The 22,255-nt window shown below is 39.0% G+C and overlaps 1 protein-coding gene across 2 annotated transcripts in view; it reads right to left on the reverse strand.

Annotated features, from left to right (window-relative positions):
- The window catches only part of PTPN13 (protein tyrosine phosphatase non-receptor type 13), a 209,290-nt gene that overhangs the window by 130,148 nt on the left and 56,887 nt on the right, over positions 1 to 22,255 (reverse strand). For both annotated transcript variants that reach the window (XM_047798555.1, XM_047798554.1), the window contains exons 3-4: positions 15,461 to 15,639; positions 526 to 591 (exon numbers count right to left, since the gene is read on the reverse strand). In XM_047798555.1, coding sequence (XP_047654511.1) covers positions 526 to 591; positions 15,461 to 15,639 — 245 coding nt within the window. The remainder of the gene's footprint in view (positions 1 to 525; positions 592 to 15,460; positions 15,640 to 22,255) is intronic.

Consider the following 22,255-nt stretch of genomic DNA (forward strand, 5'->3'; position numbering starts at 1 on the left):
GCGACATAGAGCTACTCTTCCTACAGTTTTTGCATCAAAAAAGGTTATCATATTCTGCTCAAGAAAGAATCAACAAAGACATTTACGACCCTTTCCTATCAGTCAGTAAATCAAAAGAAATAAAGTAGATTCTCATTTCTCTTGCTATGATTTTGTTGGGTTTTGTTTTTGCTTTTGGCTGCACCCACAGCATATGGAAGTTCCTGGGCCAGCACAGAAGTAACCTCAGCCAGAGCAGTGACAATGCTGAATCCTCAACCCACTGAGCCACCAGGGAACTCTGTCTCTTGCTGTAATTTTGAAAAGGCTACTACATTTCACAGACTGAATTGTTGAAACACAGGTAGTGACCACCATAATTCTAAGAACACTCTAAGACAAATTTCATTAGTGCTTTATTATCTCATATTATTTTAACTGTATAGAAATGCTGGTGTGCCTGACAACATGCTATAGAACACATGTAAACACAAGAAAGAGCTTCTTAGAAAGTGTAAAGTTTCCGAATGTGACCATTTGACTTACTTGGCTCTGAGGTACTTCATGATCAGCCCCCCAATACAATGTCATTCCAAGAGAATAAATATGGATCTAGGAATAAAATTTTTAAAAATTACTTATGGTAAAATTTAATTTAGCAAATACTATATATTCATGACATTTTGCTCCAAAATAGGTATAACACATGATTTGAGAAAATCATCATTTCATATTTTGCATAAAAGTATAAAACAGAACATACTGGAAATTATCAGAACAGATTTTTTTGGGTAACTATGTTATGTTTATTGAGGCATGTTTTAAATAGAGTAAAATTCAGCTTTGAGACGTCCGTTTTTGAGTGTGACAAAGGTATACAATCGTTTCAGCACCATTATTATCTAGAGGATATTTTCTTCACCCCCCCAAAGTTTTTCCATTTGGAGTCAACCTTCTCCCAACGCCACTGATCTGATTTCCATTCCCACGGCTTTGCCTTTCCAGAACACTATATAACTAGAATCAGATAACAGATCCTCTTTGGTGTCTGATTTTTTAATATTTTTTATTTTATTTTATTGGAGTATAGTTGATGAACAATGTTATATTAGTTTCAGGGGTGCAGCCAAGTGAATCAGTCATACAGATAAGTATGCCCGTTCTCTTTCCCATGCAGCTTGTTTCAAACGATGGACGAGGTTTTCCTGTGCTGCAGAGCAGGTTCTCCTCAAGCATCTGTTTTCCACAGTAGTGGGTATGTGTTCTTCCTACCCTCCCCATCCTTCCTTCCCCTCAACACTTTGACCTGCGGTAACCAAAAGACTGCCTTTGAAATCTGTTTCAGAACAGACTTAAAAAAACCCCAAAAGACTGGTTTTGAAATCTGTTCCAGAACACACTTAAAAAAACCCTGTTTTTCCAATTCCCCAGCCTGTCTACTATGAGTAATCATTTCTACTGGTTCTTATTTAAAATTTCTTCATGCAAACTCAACCAAATATGAAGTTTCAGTCCTCCTTCTTTTACAAAAGGGCAGAAATTTAAAAAACTACTCAGCATCTTGCCATTTTAATTTAATAAGATAGGTACTTCCATAGTAATGCTTAGAATTCTATTCATTCTTTTCACTGTTGCAGAGAACTCCATTTTGTGGCTGTAGTACTGCTGACTTGACTGATGTGTTATGAATTAGATTTTTTCTGAAGTTTTGCTACTATAAATAATGTAAATAAAGCAGACCGCCTTGTGATGTATCATTTTGTACATGCGGCTATTCCTCTTGAATTGACTTTCTGAGACTATGAATAAAAGAATACACCATCTGTAGCTTTGGTACATTTTGTCAGCTTCCCTTCCAAAAAGCTGTATCACCTTACATTTCTACCAGCTACACATGAGACGTCTTCTCACAAGCCTTATCCATAGAATGTGTTATGAAGATTTGGATTTTTGCCAAATGAAAAGAAAAAAAAATCTTATTTCAGTTTTTTGATTGGTATTTTTCTTACTAAGAATGGATGGAGTAGGAGTTACCGTTGTGGCTCAATGGGTTAAGAATCTGAATAATATCCATGAGTATGCAGGTTTGATCCCTGGCCTTGCTCAGTGGGTTAAAGGATCTGGCACTGCCGAGAGCTGCAGCTCAGATCCGGGGCTGCTGTCTGTGGCATAGGCCAGCAGCTGCAGCTCTGATTCAACCCTTAGCCTAGGGAACTTCCTTAATGTACCCTAAAAAGAAAAAAAAAGAAAGAAAAAAAAAAGGATGGTGCAGTAGGATCAGAAAAGATTCCTTTTTCATTGTTTGTTTTCTTATTTTTTTTTGGGGGGGGGTCTTTTTTAGGGCCACACCCACAGCATATAGAGGTTCCCAGGCTAGGGGTCAAATTGGGGAGCTACAGCTGCCGGCCTACGCCACAGCCACAGCAACGTGGATCCAAGCCGCATGTGCGTGCTGCTTCAAGACTGGGGAAATGACAACCTATTTTTACGCTGGTAGGAATGATTCAAGAAGGAAAACTGGAACTGCAGGAGCCAGAGGAGACAGTCAGGAGAACGCTGCTGAGTAAGTGGGAGGAAGGGGAAGCTAAGGCACCAATGAAGGAGTTGGCTTTGCAGAGCAGCATGGGCAGTTCTTCTGAAGTAAGGAAGCTATGTGAAAATTTACGTGGGTCATGGGGCATGGGACCTGGGAAACGTCCTTGCTGATGGCTCCCAATTTTTTTTTCCTGTGACAAAGGCTGCAAGAACATACGCCGAAAGTCAGGACAGTTCCGATGAGTAATCATTTTCTAGTTCTGTTAAGAGATTGGGAGGTAGACTTTGAGCCCATCTCTGTCAACACGGCATCATCTTAATTAACCATGTGCATTTTTCGAACCAGTCTTATTCCAGTGTCATCTTATTTTCTTGTACTTCTTTGCGCTTTGCTTCTATTTTCTCACCTGTGTTTTTGAAACCTATAAACTGTCTCAAACCCTCTTTAGCTAGAGGGGAAGGGACACAAAGAGAATGGAGTGTCCTTACGATCTCACAGCATTTTATTCCTAACGCTGCCTCCGAAATTATTCCTAAATTACAGATTAGAAAAAGCTGTACTTTTCAAATATTTTCGAGGCTCCCAATTTCCAAAAATCCAAATTCTTTATGGGATCAAGGCTCACTCTGACCTGCCACTTGCTCCATTTTCCAGACAGATTTTTATGTTTTCCTTCAATTATCACTCCCTCCCCTGTCATATCTAAACACTTCAGAACTACGAGACAATTCTCTGTTGGCAAAATAAGTTTTTCTCTTTCCCGGCTTTTCTTGAGCAGTGCTTCCTACCACGAATTTCTTTCTCCATCTCTCAACAAAATTTCTACCCATTCTTGGCAGCCCAGAAACGGTGTTATCTATTATGTATGCTGTATAGATCTTCTCAAACAGGATAAAGCGTTCTCTCTTGTATGGTGGTTATTATTTCATTTGTGTCTCTGATGAAACAATTAAAACTACCTGTAATATAGTTATGTCCTTGTTTGTCTTCCTTAAGAGAGCCTATTTTATATATCTTAATATCCCTCTTAGCACTAATACAGAACTTGTATAGAGTATTCAATACATGCCTGCTGAATTCAATTAAATGTGCATGAGGTTCAAGGCAGCATGGTGCAGGCTATTTGTATATTTCCGCTTAAAATTCGAAGATCCTCAATGGGAACACCTTTTCAAAGAGCGTCATATATGAAAAACATTTCCCATACCTTTAGCAAAAATGACGAAATGCACACTCAAATATACTTCTCTTAATATATTAACTTTGATTTGATTTGTGGCAGCATCTTAGGATTTTTTGCTACATTTACTTTTCAGTATGCTAAGTGAGTTACTATATTCTAATAACTTCTATTCAGGACTATAGAAAATTAATAACATCACTCTTCAAAATAGGTTATAAAATTACACATTTGCTGATCATCTATGCATAAACTATAATGACTACTTCTAGGCATCCACCTGGCTGGAACATGGCATGCCTAGGTATTCGGTCAAACATTCACCTGGGTGTTTCTGTGAGAGGGACTGTGGCCGACAGGGACATTTAAATCATTTAAATCGGTAAACTCAGCAAGGCGGAGTGCTCTCCCTAGGGCAGAGGGTCCTGATCCAATCATGTGAGGCCTGAACAGAGCAACACGGCTTACCAGCCCTGAGTAGGAAAGAATTCTTTCTGCCTGACTGCCTTCGAACTAGGACATCAGTTCTCTGTTTCCTTTGGACTGGGTCCCAAATAGCAGCTCTTCCTGGATCCTGAGCCTGCTGGCCTTCAGAGTGGAACAACACCGTCAGGTCTCCTGGTGATGAGACCTACACCGCCGTCTCTGCTGGGTCTCCAGCCTGCCCACGCACCTTTCACATCTTGGGACTTAGCAGCCTCCATCATGACGCAAGCTAATACATTTCTCCTTATACACCCCCCCCCCCCCCCCCCCCGCACATGTCCTCTTGATCCTTTCTCTGGAGACCCCTGTTTAAATACATAGAGACATGAAATATCTACAGGTAAAAGACTACGCAAAAATGACAACTGCTCTTTTCTAAGGACAGTGCTCAGTGGGATTGAAGCTTTTAACACTTTCAGAATTATTTAAAAAATTTTAAAGCAATAATTCTAGGTATATAAGATTTTTATTAAAATAATGTCTAGTAATATCTGATACCTAATCCTAGAGAAATATTATTGACATTTGAGAAAAAGTTCTCACAGAATACAAAGAAAAATGTTTTACTTTCATATTTATTCCAAAATAATAAAAAGTAAATGTGGATAATACTTCTACACACATTATTCATAAGCTAAGAGTTTCTTCTTTGGTGCAGTTTAAAAAGACACGGGCATGGAGTTCCTGTAGTGGCGTACTGGAAACAATTCCACTAGGAACCATGAAGTTGAGGGTTCGATCCCTGGCCTTGCTCAGTGGGTTAACGATCTGGCGTTGCCGTGAGCTGTGGTGCAGGTTGCAGACATGGCTCGGATCCCGCGTTGCTGTGGCTGTGGTGTAGGATGGCAGCTATAGCTCTGATTCGACCACTAACCTGGGGACCTCCGTATGCTGCAGGTGCAGCCCTAAAAAAAAAGAAAGAGAAGAAAAACCCCAAAAAACAAACAAACAAAAAAACCCACAGGCAGAAAGATTAGTGGTACCAAAGTATAAGTTAATACAGTAACACTGCCGTATCACCAAGAGTGCTTAGTTGATCTGGTTGATAAAAAGCAACGAATGGGTTGTAGTTCAGTTACAGACACTGCACAGAAAGAAGGTCATACAAGGAATGATTATTCAAAAATAAGCAAGTATTTGGCCTTCATAATTTTCTTCACTTTTTATTTAATTAGAAAAAGGAGGAGAATACAATGGCATACACTGTCTAACAGCAAATCCCTCCTGGTAAGATCAGCAAGCCCAGGGAGTAAAAGAAATCAGGCTTAGAATTTTTTTTTAAAGGTTTTTGATTTCCTTTCACTTCTCCCGCATATGTAGTTACCTTCTAAGGGAATTTCTGGTTTTGTGGTCTTTGCCCAGGTCCCATTTGTATCAAAGATCTTGGGACCTGTTCGTTCCTGACGGGTAGCAGAGAGGAAATCTACTCTCCGCTCTCCGTAGAGCAGCAGAGCCGATCAGGATGGTTTCCTGTCAAAGGGGCTGCTTTTGACGGTGATTCCCACACAGAGTTAGAAGAACAGACAAGGGAACTGGATCCAGGAGACAGTATTGACACAAGTTCACTAACTATTTCAGTCGTTCAACATTTTTCTGAAAGTCACTACGCTCGGGACTATGCTAAGACGCAAAGAGCTCATCTTGGTATCAGTGACAACACTATCACACACGAATGTGTAAGAATATGAATAGCAAGCAGTACACAGTGTTAACTGTGTGCCAGGCTCACACTATACGCTTTCGCTCATTCAGTGCCATAGCGATGGAAAATAACTCGTCCAAGGTCACATAACTAGCTAAGTCCTGGAAGCAGGATCCAAATTCAGGCTCCAGAGCCACACGCTCGCCCCCAGCCCAGGGTTTATAACCCTCAGTCCCATTGACATTTGGGATCTGTGCTGTGGAGAGACATCCTGAAGGTATTTATTCTGCGTAGGATAACAGCAGCATCCCTGGCCTCTACTCACTAGATGCCAGGAGAACCACCTACCTTGCCCCCGCCTTCCACTCTCCTGACAGTTATGACAACTAAAAATGCATCCAGACATTGCCAAATGTCCCCTTTGAGGTAGAACTGCCTCTGCTTAAAACCCACTGCTTTAACCTGTGTTATCTTTCCTAGAGTTAAAAGTCTAAGAGGAAAGATATATGAATATATATGTATCCATCCAGTAAACAAAGTAGAAGTGCTAAATCTGTGCTAAGGCAAGATGACTTCTGATTATCTGGATACAGCAAATGGGTGTGAGGTGGTCTACCACCCCAGCATTTAAATTTTTCAATTTAATTTCATTATTACATGTTGGACTCTGTTTTAGAATACAGAGTCCTGGAGTTTCGTCTTTAGTAACTCACAGTGTGCCTAGCCTATAACAAGCGCCTGGTGTATACATGCCAAATTTATGGATAAAGAAAGAAACAAATGGGAAGGAGGGAGAAAAGATGGATAGTAAGATTTTACACAGAGTAAGTACAGTATAGTGTGGTTAAAACCATTTGGTCTTTTTTGGGGGGTGGGGGGCTGCACCCATGGCACATGGAGGTTCCCAGGCTTGGGGTCTAATCGGAGCTACAGCTGCTAGCCTACACCACAGCCACAGCAAAGTGGGATCTGAGCCACGCCTGTGACCTACACCACAGCTCACAGCAACACGGGATTCTTAACCCACTGAGTGAGACCAGGGATCAAACCCACAACCTCAAGGTCCCTAGTCAGATTCATTCCACTGCGTCATGATGGGAACTCTTGGTCTTTTTTAAAAACACGTTCAAGCTAAAGCTTCTGCTAAGGTTGGTGAAGTAGATATACTAATACTGTGCTTCTAAGATGAACATTGATTTTAAGAAGCCTAGATATGGTAGGAACCACAATTCCTGATATTATACTACAAATTTGAGGCACTGAACCCTTAAAATAAGGTTCCCTTAGTTTATCTGGAATAGTACAGATCCCTGGTACACACCAATATTCTCAAATAGAAAACAATGAGAATCTGATTCAAGTTCCAATCCATTAACCGATTTCAAAGGAAGTGCCAAATGAGTCATGTGCCAAGTAAGCAGGAAGTAAACAATTACTCAGTAAAGAGAGAAGCTGGAGCATAAAAGAGCCTGTGGTGACCTGTATAAACTTGTCTAGTTATTTAAAGGGGAACACTATCTTGAAAAGTGCAATTTTAAGACAAATAAATGAAAGTGTCTACTTATACAGCTGGTAGTAAGGTAAATTTTTTTTCCATACAACTATATATGTACAGTTCACCAAACATGTCAAGATCTTACAGAATACTATTATTCACAATTCTATGCTAGGCATTGAGTAGTTATATATATGATATAATAATATATCCTATATATTAATAAAAAACAAAATAAATATTATATATATGGTTTTATATATCAAAAGCAATCATTTATTAAGTAAAAGTTTTATTTTTAAAAAATTGTTATTTCCCCAATACAATTTTTTTTTCTACAGCATGGTGACCCAGTTACACATATATGTATACACTTTTTTTTCTCACATTATCAGGCTCCGTCATAAGTGACTAGACATAGTTCCCAGTGCTACACAGCAGGATCTCATTGCTTATCCATTCCAAAGGCAATAGTCTGTGTCTATAAACCCCAAGCTCCCAATCCACCCCACTCCCTCCCCCTTGGCAACCACAAGTCTATTCTCCAAGTTCATGATTTTCTTTGCTGTGGAAAGGTTCATTTGTGCCATATATTAGATTCCAGATATAAGCGATATCACATGGTATTTGTCTTTCTCTTTCTGACTTACTTCACTCAGTATGAGAGTCTCTAGTCCCATCCATGTTGCTGCAAATGGTATTATGTCATTCCTTTTTAGGGCTGAGTAGTATTCCATTGTGTATATATACCACATCTTCCTAATCCAATTGTCTGTCGATGGTCATTGGGGTTGTTTCCATGTCTTGGGTATTGTGAATAGAGCTGCAATGAACATGTGGGTGCATGTGTCTTTTTTAAGGAAAGTTTTGTCTGGATATATGCCCAAGAGTGGGATTGCTGGGTCATATGGTAGTTCTATGTATAGATTTCTAAGGTATCTCCATACTGATCTCCATAGTGGTTGTACCAGCTTATATTCCCACCAACAGTGCAGGAAGATTCCCTTTTCTCCACAGCCCCTCCAGCATTGGTTATTTGTGGACTTATTAAACATGTCCATTCTGACTGGTGTGAGGTGGTATCTCGTGATAGTTTTGATTTGTATTTCTCTCATAATCAAGGATGTTGAGCATTTTTTCATGTGCTTGTTGGCCATCTGCACATCTTCCTTGGAGAAATGTCTCTTCAGGTCTTTTGCCCATTTTTCCATTGGGTTGTGGGCTTTTTTGCTGTTAAGTTATATAAATTGCTTATATATTTTAGAGATTAAGCTCTTGTCAGTTGCATCATTTGAAACGATTTTTTCCCATTCTGTAAGTTGTCTTTTTGGTTTCCTTTGCTGTGCAAAAGCTTGTCCATTTGATTAGGTCCCATTGGTCTATTTTTGCTTTTATTTCTGTGGCTTTGGGAGACTGATCTGAGAAAACATTGGTAAGGTTGATGTCAGAGAATGTTTTGCCTACGTTCTCTTCCAGGAGTTTGATGGTATCTTGTCTTACGTTTAAGTCTTTCAGCCATTTGGAGTTTATTTTTGTGCATGGTGTGAGGGTGTGTTCTAATTTCACTGATTTGCATGCAGCTGTCCAGGTTTCCCAGCAATACTTGCTGAAAAGACTGTCGTTTTCCCATTTTATATTCTTGCCTCCTTTGTCAAAGATTAACTGACCATAGGTGGGTCTGGGTTTATTTCTGGGTGCTCTATTCTGTTTCATTGGTCTGCATGTCTGTTTTGGTACCAGTCCCACACTGTCTCAATGACTTTGCAATATTGCCTGAAGTCTGGGAGAGTTATGCCTCCTGCTTGGTTTTTGTTCCTCAGAATTGCTTTGGCAATCCTGGGTCTTTTGTGGTTCCATATACATTTTTGGATTGTTTGTTCTAGTTCTGTGAAAAATGTCATGGGGAATTTGATAGGGATTGCATTGAATCTGTAGATTGCTTTGGGTAGTATGGCCATTTTTACAATATTAACTTTTCCAACCCAGGAGCATGGAATATCTTTCCATTTCTTTACATCTTCTTTAATTTCCTTGATTCATGGTTTAGAGTTCTCAGCATATAAGTTTCTTACCTCCTTGGTCAGGTGTATTCCCAGGTATCTGATTTTTTGGGGTACAATTTTAAAAGGTATTGTATTTTTGTATTCCTTTTCTAATATTTCATTGTTAGTATACAGAAATGTGACTGATTTCTGAATGCTAAAGCTTATATTCCGCTACTTTGCCAAATTTGTTGATCAGTTCATGTAGTTTTTGGATTGAGTCCTTGGGGTTTTCTATATAAAGTATCATGTCAGTGACAATTTTACCTTTTCTCTTCCTATTTGGATGCCTTTTATTTCTTTCATTTGTCTGATTGCTGTGGCTAGGACTTCCAGTACTATGTTGAATAACAATGGTGAGAGTGGATATCCTTGTCTTGTGCCAGATTTTAGTAAGAAGGCTTTCAGCTTTTCTCCATTGAGTATTATATTTGCTGTGGGTTTGTCATAAATGACTTTGATTATGTTAAGGTATGTTCCCTCTATACCCACTTTGGTAAGAGTTTTTATCATGAATGGATGGTGGACTTTGTCAAATGCTTTTTCTGCATCTATTGAGATGATCATGTGGTTTTTGACTTTTTTTTTGTTAATGTGGTGCATGACTTTGATTGATTTGCATATCTTGAACCATCCTTGTGCACCTGGAATGAATCCCACCTGGTCATGGTATATGATCTTTTTGATATGTTGTTGGATTTGGATAGCTAAAATTTTGTTGAGAATTTTTGTGCTTATATTTATCAAAAATATTGGCCTACAGTTTTCTTTTTTGGTGGTATCGTTGTCTGGTTTTGGAATTAGGGTGATAGTGGCGTCACAGAATGTCTTTGGGAGTGTTCCTTCTTCTTCAACCTTTTGAAAAACTTTGAGGATGGGTATAAGTTCCTCTTTGTATGTTTGGTAGAATTCACCTGTGAAGCCATCTGGTCCTGGACTTCTATTCGTAGGGAGTGTTTTTATGACATATTCAATTTCATTTCTAGTGATCAATCTATCTGTTTCTTCTTGATTCAGTTTTTGCAGGCTGTAAGTCTCTAGAAAGTTGTCCATTTCTTCTAGGTTGTCAAATTTGTTGGCATACAATTGTTCATAGTATTCTCTCATGGTTTTTTGTATTTTTGTTGTTGTTGTTGTTGTTGTTGTTGCTATTTCTTGGGCCGCTCCCGCGGCATATGGAGGTTCCCAGGCTAGGGGTTGAATCGGAGCTGTAGCCACCGGCCTACGCCAGAGCCACAGCAACGCGGGATCCGAGCCGCGTCTGCGACCTACACCACAGCTCACGGCAACGCCGGATCGTTAACCCACTGAGCAAGGGCAGGGACCGAACCCGCAACCTCATGGTTCCTAGTCAGATTCGTTAACCACTGCACCACGACGGGAACTCCCCAGGTTTTTTGTATTTCTGTAGTATCTGTTGTGACTTCTCCTTTTTCATTTCTGATTTTGTTTATTTGGGTTTTTTCTCTCCTCTTCTTGCTGAGTCTAGCCAGAGTTTTGTCAATTTTGTTTACCTTTTCAAAGAACCACCTCTTGGTTTTATTGATTTCTTCTATTGCTTTTTTTAAATCTCTATTTTATTGATTTCCTCTTTGATCTTTATGATTATCTTCCTTCTGCTGACTTTAGGTTTTGTTTGTTCTTCTAATTCATTTAGGTGGTGGGTTAAGTTGTCGATTTGAGATTTTTCTTCTTTTTTTGAGGAAGGCCTGTATTGCTATGAATTACCCTCTGAGCACTGCTTTTGTGACATCCCATAGATTTTCAGTGGTTTTGTCTTCATTATCATTTGTCTCAAGGTATTTTTTAATTTCCGTCTTGATTTCCTCATTGACCCATTGGTTTTTTAGTACCATCTTGTTTAGTCTCCATGTAGTCAGTTTTTTCTCATTTCTTTTCCTGTGGTTGATTTCTAGTTTCATGCCATTGTGGTCAAAGATACCTGAAATAATTCCTATATTCTTAAATTTGTTGAGGCTAGCTTTGTGCCTCAACATTCTTGAGAATGTCCCATGTGCACTTGAGAAGAATGAATATTTTGAATTTTTTTTGGATGTAATGTCCTGAAAGTATCGATTAAGTCTAACTTTTCTATTGTGTCCTTTAGGATCTCTTTTAATGGTGTATCTTAACTCATGAAAATCATGAAGTGCAGTTATTATTTTTTTGCAAAATGTAAGAGTACTAAGATATACGGCTATTCCTCTGACCTTGCTTTCTGTAATGGGATCAAAAACTTGTTTTTGATTTTCTTTGTATTTAGAATTGCAAAGGCAAGAGGTAATCTAGAAGTTCCAATTAGACGCACAAAGAAATCAACTTGAACATAGTAATAGCAACAATGCCCACGGTACCCCACAACATTTGTTTCTAAACACTTAGCCTAATAATAAGGAGGCTTCAATCACTTTCCCAAATATGTGATCTAAGAGCTGTACCTAAATACAGGGACGTTTGTTTACTTGTTTGGGTATCCTGACATTGCGGAAATTAGGAAAGCCCTCAGCAAATCAGAAAGGCACTATGCACCCGAAATTTCTACTAAGCATTTTTTCTTTTGTTTTTTTAGGGCCACACCTACAGCATATGGAAGTTCCTAGGCTAGGGGTTGAATCAGAGCTGTAGCTGCTGGCCTACTGGTACCACATTCACAGCAACGCTAGATCCGAAGCACATCTGCAATCCACACCACAGCTTACTGCAATGCTGGATCCTTAACCCACCGAGCAAAGCCAGGGATTGAACCTGCATCCTCATAAATATTAGTCAGATTTGTTTCTGCTCACCCACAAGGGGAACTCCCTCTTTTTTTTTTTTTTTGTATTCTGGATTTTAAATGCCTTGCAGAAAGAATTCATAAATATTTGTGCAAAATTTTTCTTAACTAGAGAAAACTCATTTATAATTCTGTAGTTCTCAAAACTAAGACATCTGTGGCTTTATCTATTTTTAGTTTTTCCTAGGTCACCAGACTCACTTGAGAGACTGATAAAGTTAGGGACATCCTGCTCCCCAAATGCTCGGACACACACAGGTTAGTACATTGTTTCATTGGTTTGTAGACATCCTGGAGCTCAATTAAGATCCAGAAATCTCAACGGTTAAATAATTTGCACACCACCATGCCCATTTCCAATTACCTTCTATCCTTTAAAAGCTTATTAAATGAATCATATGGAGTATACAGAATGAATGTATACTGTTTAAATAATAAAAATGAATAGCCATATATATGCTATCCACTTAATAAACACTGCCAGTATAAATTCCTTCAAAATATGTAACAGCTACCAACATGGTATATACTCTACATCACACAAAGTCCTTTTAAAATACTTCATCTCAGGCAATGGGAAATTTCTTAGGGCGAATGCCTTAAGAGTTATCTCTACCTTATGGCTATTGTCTCTCTCCAGAGGCTGCTTTGCTTATACCTTTCAAAATTCTTAAGCTGCTCATGGAATTTAAGAAAAGGCAGATAAACCTGGATTCTCTAGGATGCTTGTCGGTCTTCTTTCACATACACAATTAGCAGCTCAAATCAAGCTGCCTTCTTTTGGCTTAATCAAACACACACACACACACACACACACACACACACACACTTCTCTTCCTCACTCTCCCCTTTCTGAAAAGAGAAGCATTTTTTTTTTTTTTTTTTTACTTTTTAGGACCACACCCAAGGCATATGGAGGTTCCCAGGCTAGGGGTCGAATCCGAGCTATAGCTGCAGGCCTATGCCACAGCCACAGCAACCCAAGATCCGAGATGCATCTTCAACCTACACCACAGCTCATGGCACCATGGATCTTTAACCCACTGAGTAAGACCAGGGGTTGAACCTGCATCCTCACAGATACTAGTTAGATATGTTTCTGAGGAGCCAAGACGAGAACTCCAAGCATTCTTATTCACTGTCAGTAGAAGGCTACATTAGTCCAATATCTTTAGATGGCAATTAGGCCAAGTACAGCTGACCAAGAACAAAGCAGGGGTTAGAAGCACTGACCTGCCTCACATTAGAAAACCTGCAGAAAAGTGACGTTTGTTCTCCGTATCTGCAGATTCACTAACCAAGGATCGTGTCGTCATATGCAGATACGTTGGCTCTGCAGTTCAAACTGGTGTTGTTCAAGGGCCAACTATATGTCAGAATTTTAAATGCACATACTTTTAGTATTTTTTTATTTTTATTTTATTACTCAAATGAATTTATCACATCTGTAGTTGTAACATACTTTCAGCATTTTTACTATTATACTTTTACAATTTTACTGTTAGTAAATTATTAGGTTAATTTTCACACTCTGGGAAATATTAGTCATAGCCAATTCTGAATCCTCCAAAGTTCCATATCTAAATTGTCACAGCTTGCGACATTGTACATATTTGTTACAAAAATGGCTTTCCTAGCCTAGACAATGAAATTAGACCTTCTCTTGTCCTCAGACTGTTCCATCAAATTAATTGTCAGGCTTTGTCAGCTTTGACACAATTTTTATTCTTTCCTCCAGATTATTAAAATGCCCCAATTAGATTCCTATGCAATCTTTCATCTCACCTCATTATCCACTTTTATCAAACTTGCCCTCTGAATTAACAAACCACATCATATCAGTCTCCTAAAAATACGCCTGAAAACAAAGTCTCAAGTTTTGGCCTCAAAATCTTCTTCATCCTCTCAGCTCACTTTACCATGGCCTCACCATTAGTTAGGCCTGATAACCAATGTATCAGCCTAACCATCTGACCAAACATTCCCCGATGAGAGCGGACAGTTTTCTGCCTCTTAGCACTGCACGACGTAACAGCTCTAGGTGGAAGGCCCATTACCTATTTTCAATTTTCTTTCTCTTTTGAAATTTTTATTACAGTTTACAATGTTATGCCAATTTTGGCTGTATAGCAAAGTGACCCAGTCATACATATGCAGACCTTCCCTTCCTTACATTATCTTCCATCACAGGCTATCCCAAGAGACTGGATATAGTTCCCTGGGGACCTCACTGCGTATCCATTCTAAATGTCATTATTCTCAATTTTCTAAATTTTACTCACTCTTCACAACCCAACGCAAATGTGACCTTCTCTGAGATATTCTCTAAACTAAAAACTGCTCTTCTCCAAACTTCCCAAATATTTTATCCCTCTATGTAGCATTTATTTCCATCTGCCTCATGTTATAGATTGTTCTATATAGATTGATCAAGTTCAGTTTTTTAGTGACTTTTGTATCTTCCTCATAGGCACAGGGTTCTATACACAGTGGGCATTTAATAAACATTTAAAATATGAATAATGGTTCACTTTTTTCTTAGATCCAAAAAGGTTCTAAAATTACTTTGAATACTTAAAACAAATATGAACTTGGAATATACGATCATTTTATCTATTTAACTTTTTTCATTAAATTTTTTTTTTTTTTTTTTTGCTTTTTAGGGCTGCACCTGGGGCATATGGAAGTTCCCAGGCTAGGGGTCGAATCGAGGTTGCAGCTGCTGGCCACAGCCACAGCCACAGCCACTCAGGGATCTGAGCTGCATCTGTGGCCTACACCGCCGCTCACGGCAACGCCAGATGCCTGACCCACGGAGCGAGGCCAGGGATCAAACCCTCACCCTCATGGATACTAGTCTGATCTGATGCGCCACAACAGGAAGTCCGTAATTTTTAAAGTGAGGTATAGATGCTCATCATAGTAAAGTTACAGTTGTACAATACAGTGATTCACAATTGTTACAGGTTATATTCTGCATGCAGTTATTATAAAGTAAGTGTTTGGCTTTATTCCCCATGTTGCAGAATATACTTGTAGCTGATACCTAATATCTTGTACCTCTTAATCCTCTACCCTTGGCATGCCCCTCCCCACTTTCCTCTCCACGCTGATAACCACTAGTTTGCTCTAAGTCTGCTTTTTTGTTAATTCACTTGTTTGTTGTGTTTTTTTAGATTCCACATACAAATGATTACCTGATCATTTTAGGTTCCATGGTGGTTTTTTTTTTTTTTTTTCCAGAAGGTTGAGGTAGGGTAGCCTACTATTCTTAACCCCACCAACATGAAACACAAAATCAAGCCCCAAAAGACTTAATGTTACCTTTTCGACGTCAGAGAGAGACGTGAGTGACTGATTTTGAAGAACCTCTGGTGCCGTGAATGCGCGAAGATCCTGGTTGGAAATATTTTCATCTGTAAATGACACGCTACCAGATGGCAGCAGCAGCAGGGACCACGGAGAAATGATGAAGCCAAGGGCAGCAGGATCAGCTATGCTTACTGGTTTGTAACCAAAGAGAATAAAAGGAAAAAAGAAAGACAGCTACTTAAAATTCTAATCAGAGGAATTAGAGATCGCTTAAATGAATACTCTAGCATATTCAAATATATGGTAATATGCAGTTACACCAAAAAAGCACGCAACAAAAAGAGTGGGTTTCATACACCTGCTACTGCTAGCATTATTAACAATGTCTTGATTTGGCTTATCTTTCATAACTTAGATGGTAGATCTAGAAGTAGAGGGCTTTCCTTGTCAGTCATAAGAATTAAACTTGGTTCCAATACTTCACCACGTGATATAGAGATACTAATAAGGATCAACAGTTCTTACATTTTTTTAGGGTTGGGGATCATGGAATCCTTTGAGGATTTGGTGAAAACTATGGCTGAGAAACCTGGGAGTCCCCATTGTGGCAAACATGACCAATACCCATGAAGATGTGGTGAGTTCAATCCCTGGCCTCGCTCAATGGGTTAAGGATCTGGCGTTGCCATGTAGGCTGCAGACATGGCTTGGTTCTGGTGGTGGCTGTGGCTGTGGTATAGACTGGGATGCAGCTCCGATTCAACCCCTAGTCTGAGAGATGACCAAAATGTGAGACTAGATAGAAAGAAAACTCAAGGACAAGGACTGAGCCCTGGGTACTCCAACATCAAGACCAACCACTCCTTCTCAGAGGTTTACTCCAGGTCGCCAGTCTTTTCTGGGTCATCCACACAAGTATGGTGCTGCAGGCTCCCTCTCCCACTTCTTTCCCGGGCCACTGCCAACTGCCACCTCACTATTTTAGCTATTTTTTAAATTAGGCTTTCCATATCTAGTTCTCAAGTGTCTGAGGCTGGGATTCTAACTCCATGCCTAATCCCTGGGGACGAAACTATGATTTCTGGTATGCCTGTTACCATTTGCCTTTACAGATTATCAGGGATCACAGCTAACCCAGAAGCATGAGTGCCACCCAAAAGTCTCAATGGTATGTCCCGTCCTGCCATTTTCAGTGCTGCTATCCACTCAGACCTGAGAAGACCTTGCTGCACACTCCTCCTCCTCCCCACCCTATGCCAGAGTGACCCTACCCCTCCCTTGACAGGGCAGAACAGAACAGAAACTGCTGGAGGCAAGAGTACTCCATAACTGCTTCTCACTTTGAAATTAAGAGGCCTGTTCACTTGTCACCACAACCAAGGTCAGCAAGAACTGTACTTTCAACTTTAATTTTACACAATAGGATTTTGTTTGTTTTGGAGTTCCCGTCGTGGCGCAGTGGTTGACAAGTCTGACTAGGAACCATGAGGTTGCGGGTTCCATCCCTGGCCTCGCTCAGTGGGTTGACGATCCGGCGTTGCCATGAGCTGTGGTGTGGGTTGCAGACGCGGCTCAGATCCCGAGTTGCTGTGGCTCTGGTGTAGGCTGGTGGCTGCTGCTCTGATTGGACCCCTAGCCTGGGAACCTCCATGTGCCGCGGGAGTGGTCCAGGAAATGGCAAAAAGACAAAAAAAGGAAAAAAAAGGATTTTGTTTGTTTTTTACTGAACATCTAAAATATACCATTATTTTTATCACTATATATATTTAAACATAATCTCAAAGTTATGCCATTTGCTCAGAGTCCATAGTACTACTGGGGAGATAAACTATATTCACAGATGGATACAAGACAGAAAGTAGAAGGTATCTAAGAGAGGAGTTCCCTGGTGGCCTAGCAGTTAAGGATTCAACATTGTCACTGCTGTGGCTGGCGTTACTGATGTAGCTAGGGTTTGATCCTTGGTCCAGGAACTTCCACATACTGTTGGCACAGCCAATAAATAAATAAATAAGATTATCTAAGAGAGAAAAAGGAGACTGTAAACAGAATTTAGAGGAAAGCAAAACTATTTCAGTTACAATGAAGAGAAAATTAATTTCTTCTGTCAATATGTGGCCCTTTAAGATGGGTAAGATTTAACCATGGTCAAGGGGGAGATTCCAAAGACAAGAAACAGCCAACGCAAAGGTATGCGATCAGGAAATGACTGAGTTTGTACAAGGAACAGCAAGAATTTGAGCAGAGGAATGGGAGAGAGCAGTGAGAAACTGAGTTACCAGGATGGGTCATATTTTTGCTTGTTAAAAAACACACATACAGTAGTTCCCGTTGTGGCTCAGGGGTTAATGAACCCGACTAGTATCCATGAGGATGCAGGTTCGATTCCTGGCCTCGCTCAGTGGGTTAAGGATCTGGCATTGCCATGAGCTGTTGTGTAGGTTGAAAATGTGGCTCAGATCTCGCATTGCTGTGGCTGTGGTGTAGGCCAGCAGCTACAGCTCCCATTCGACCCCTAGCCTGGGAACCTCCATATGCCATGGGTGCTGCCCTAAAAAGACAAAAACGAAAAACCATACACATACATATATATTTTTGTTGTTTTCAAATTTGATTTTTAAATGTCTTGAATAAAACTAAAGCAGCTGTGACAACAAACTACACTGCTGTCAAATTCCTGAAACACACACAATGACATTTAAGCACTACATTATTTAGAAAACAAACCACAAAATATACTTTTCACTAACTGTAAAGGGTTATGCAAACCTTCAAGTGAGGAAATTTAGAGTCATGGCTAGAATCAGTCTAATTCATCCTCCTTGCCTAACTAAATGGAAGGAATTCAAAGCAAACGTATTCAAAATCCTCCAAAGAATGCTAACATTACTGTTTAAAAATGGAATTCCAGAAGCTTGTAATTTGGTGTCCCTTAACGTTCTAGTTGTGTGATGACTGTGCTTAGGAATGCTAATATTGGGTTCTGATGATCGTTATACAACCGTAAATGTAATAAAATTCATCAAGGTGAAAAAAAAAGAATGCTCTTATTGTGAAAGAATAAATCTGATGTGAACTGAACTGATTCCAGTAATCAAATGATTCTATTTATAGCCTTTTACCAACATTACACAGAAAAAAGCAGCTTCATCAAAATTTCCAGCCGTTACAGGCAAAGTCAGAAATAAGCAGAAACTTGATCTGTAAAGAAACATCTTAGAGCTTCTTTCCAGTGTATCCTTAGACTAAGACCCACACCTACACATTCCCCTGCACCCCGAGGGATTTCATCATTGCCTTTAGATTGTCTTCGTTTCATCTTTTGGCCTTCCAGTTATGGTATAAACATTAAAGAAATGATCTTAACTGGGTAACATGTATAAGGCAAAACTATCTAAATAAAGTATCAGGAAATCATCCAAAGACTTAGAACAACAGTGAAACCATTGTGACCCGAAAAGCCCCTTTGCCTACTTACTCACACAGATGTGCTATCACAGTGCCTGGCAAAAATCTACGCCGAGGCCACTGTTTCAATTTCTGAGAAGGATCTGATGAAGTCATTCTATGATACAAGATTCTCTCAAAAATTTAGTCCCTATGTGCATCTAAAAAAAAAAAAAAAAAGAGTTCCATCTTGGTCTAGTAGTTAGGACTCACTGCTTTCACCACAGCAACCTGGGTTCAATCCCTGGTCTGGGAACTGAGATCCCACACTAAGCTGCTGCACGCTGTGGCCAACACACACACACACACACACACACAATGTTAAATCAATCACCTGGTATAACAATGCACAAACAGAAAAAAAAATATGGTTTAGACTATTTCCCCTATATTTTAACATTTTCTTGAGAGTAAAGCTTTGTGATAAACTCTAAGATCCTCTGGAAATTATAGTCTATGCTCCAAATTGATTCCCAATTAAATATTTATTATTTCCTCATAAATTTTGTTACTAATTTCTAAAACGTCAGTTTTTTCAGTATGAGGAAATAGCAATCCCTTTTTAAAGATAAACTTGTGTATAACTGGAATTAAGACATCTGTATAATATAAACTGAGAGTGATATAGTCTCTTTAAAGACATTTTACATCATATAAATTTTCTCGATGCAGCCAATCATTCAACAGTGTTTAATAAACTCCTGCAAGTCTCTGGTCCCCAAGAACCTATATTCTGATGTGGTAGATCTCAGACTTGGCTAAGCATCCAAATCTCTAAACTCACCCAGGAGATTTGCAATGATACCAGACAAGGTGTCAGCCTCATTTCATTCCTTTTACTATCTGTCTTCATTAATGTCGTATGTAATTTCATCTAATTAAGAGAGCAGCAAGGTATATGAAGCCAGAACCCCTGGGCTCAGACCCTAGGTTTGACATTTAGAGAGTATATTGCAATCTTATGTTTCTTAGCATCTCTGTGCCTCAGTCTTCTCATCTGAATACATAAGGTTGTTCTGAGGATTAATGGGAAAAAAAGCACTTAGAACTGCTTCTGGCACACAGTAAGTACAATACAAAAGTAGTAGCTACTATTATCTAATAAAACTTTTTCTCGGAAAATACACGTAAAAAACACATCTAGGAAAAGTCTCTACTTAAGTTCATCTTCATCACCTATTTAGTTTTTTTTTTTTTTTTCCTCCCAATGGAAGACAAGGAACATAACACATATAACAAGAACTGTTTCAGAATAATAGATCAACTTCTCAAATTGCTCTATTTTAGATCTTTTGGAATTGGGGGGGCAGTTCTTAACCAAAAAGTTATATCAGAAATATAGATGACTCAAAGTACAGAATATCCTAAAACACAAATTTTTTCTTTAAATAATTGGGGAATATACCTTCTGTAAGTGTTCTATTTATTGCATGGAATTTCTAGTTAGCATAGACCCCAAATTTAGAAAAATTAGTTGAAAATTTTACAACCAAAAAAAAAAAAAAAGAAAATTTTACAATCAAGGGAGTCTATATTTATTGAGTAACTAACATGTGAAATTGGCTTTACTTTAATCATTATCTTTAGGTATACCATGAATTATTAGAGGAAGAAGAAATATATTTGAATGTACACATATCAACCTCAGTATCAGGATAGAATTTTAGAAATTTTTATGTCATGGAGTTTATAGCATTCTGATAACACAAAATTATGCAAACTTGCCACTCCAAATTGATATATATGAGCTTCTCTTCACTAGAACAGGAGAGAAAAGATATTTTTATCTCTTACTGATGACATTTACTGACGCAAACACACACACACATTCTTTTTCTTTTTTTAAAAACATAAACACATGCAAGCTGCCTACCCAAACCACGACCACTGGAATCATGTATGGCTACTTATCAATTAGGTTTTTAGTGATTTTGTTTTGTTATGTACTTGCAAGACTTTTGAGGTAATTCCAAACCATGCATCTTGGTAACAAAATGCTTATGAGATCTGAGTTTAAGAAATGTGATTTACATACGTAATCTATATTAGTAAAATTAAATTGGTTATGACTATTAAAAGCAAAAGGGTTAAAAGGGCTGTATTGACAGAGGGCAACAGGTGTCTAAGAATGTGCCCTCCTTTTCAGCAAACCTCCTTGAATTCTTACCATATTCTGAAGAAACTATCCACTTGTTCCTTTAAATATTAAGTTCCTCCTGACTTTTCTTTGGTGTTCACCTTTCCCAATATCAACCTTCTTTATCGTCATCAATAAAAACTGCACCTCCAAAAGTTACATGCCAAAATACCAAACAAAATGCCCTCGCAACTCTGTTTCCACACATTTCTTAAAGGATTTAAGTGGTTTGTTTAAGATTAGCAACTACGAATTTCCAAAAGATCAGGTACAACACCACTACAATAACGTAATTGTAATACTTGAAAAAAATGCAGTTTTTTTTTTTTTTTTTTACAATTCTCTCAACCATTGGTCCACATCTTGTAAAGGGTGTCCTTCTGTCCTGCTTTATGACAATAATTTATCAATTTATATTTTGCTGGTTATATTGAATCTCTGTTATGAAGAACAAGTTTTTTCTTTCAACTTTCAAACCCAAGGTTTTTTTTTTTTTTTTTTTTTTCTCTTTTCTGGAGCCGCACCCTTGGCACATGGAGGTTCCCAGGCTAGGGGTCTAATTGGAGCTACAACTGCCAGCCTCCACCACAGCCACAGCAACGCGGGATCTGAGCCTTGTCCGTGACCTACACGACAGCCACTGAGCGAGGCCAGGGATCGAACCCATAACCTCAGGGTTCCCAGTTGGATTCATTAACCACTAAGCCACGATGGGAACTCCCACAAACACAAAGAATTATTCATTGAGCCGATGCTCTGGGTCTTCATTTTCTCTCCCAACTTCCTATTATTTGTATTTACATTTTCAGGTATGATTCAAAGGAAATGTCGGCTTTGTTAATCTGAATACTGAAGCAAAGTTATTTCAAAGTATCTGACTTTGAGGGCTTAGGGGTAATGAGGAAAGCCCAGAGCCCTCCTGTCCCCTAACTCAGAGGGGCTTCGTGTAAATTCTGGAGACAGGGCACAGGATTCTACACAGTACTTTCTAAAAGCTTCCAGGGGATTCAGATGGGAACCAATCTACTGGACACATAAATAAGAACAATGCCCTTATTAGCGGCTCAACGGTATCACAGCTCAGGTAAGCTGGATCTTGACCTTACACATGCTCATTTCTATGGCAATTAACTGAATCGAAGGGTGTTATGAGATGAAGTGTGTATGACTTCATAGCCTTCCCTAATGCTTAAAAAAAATTTTAAATGGCATTTGCTGCCGTG

The sequence above is a fragment of the Phacochoerus africanus genome, chromosome 10 (genome assembly GCF_016906955.1).
Source record: "Phacochoerus africanus isolate WHEZ1 chromosome 10, ROS_Pafr_v1, whole genome shotgun sequence".
NCBI classification, from domain to species: Eukaryota; Metazoa; Chordata; class Mammalia; order Artiodactyla; family Suidae; genus Phacochoerus; species Phacochoerus africanus.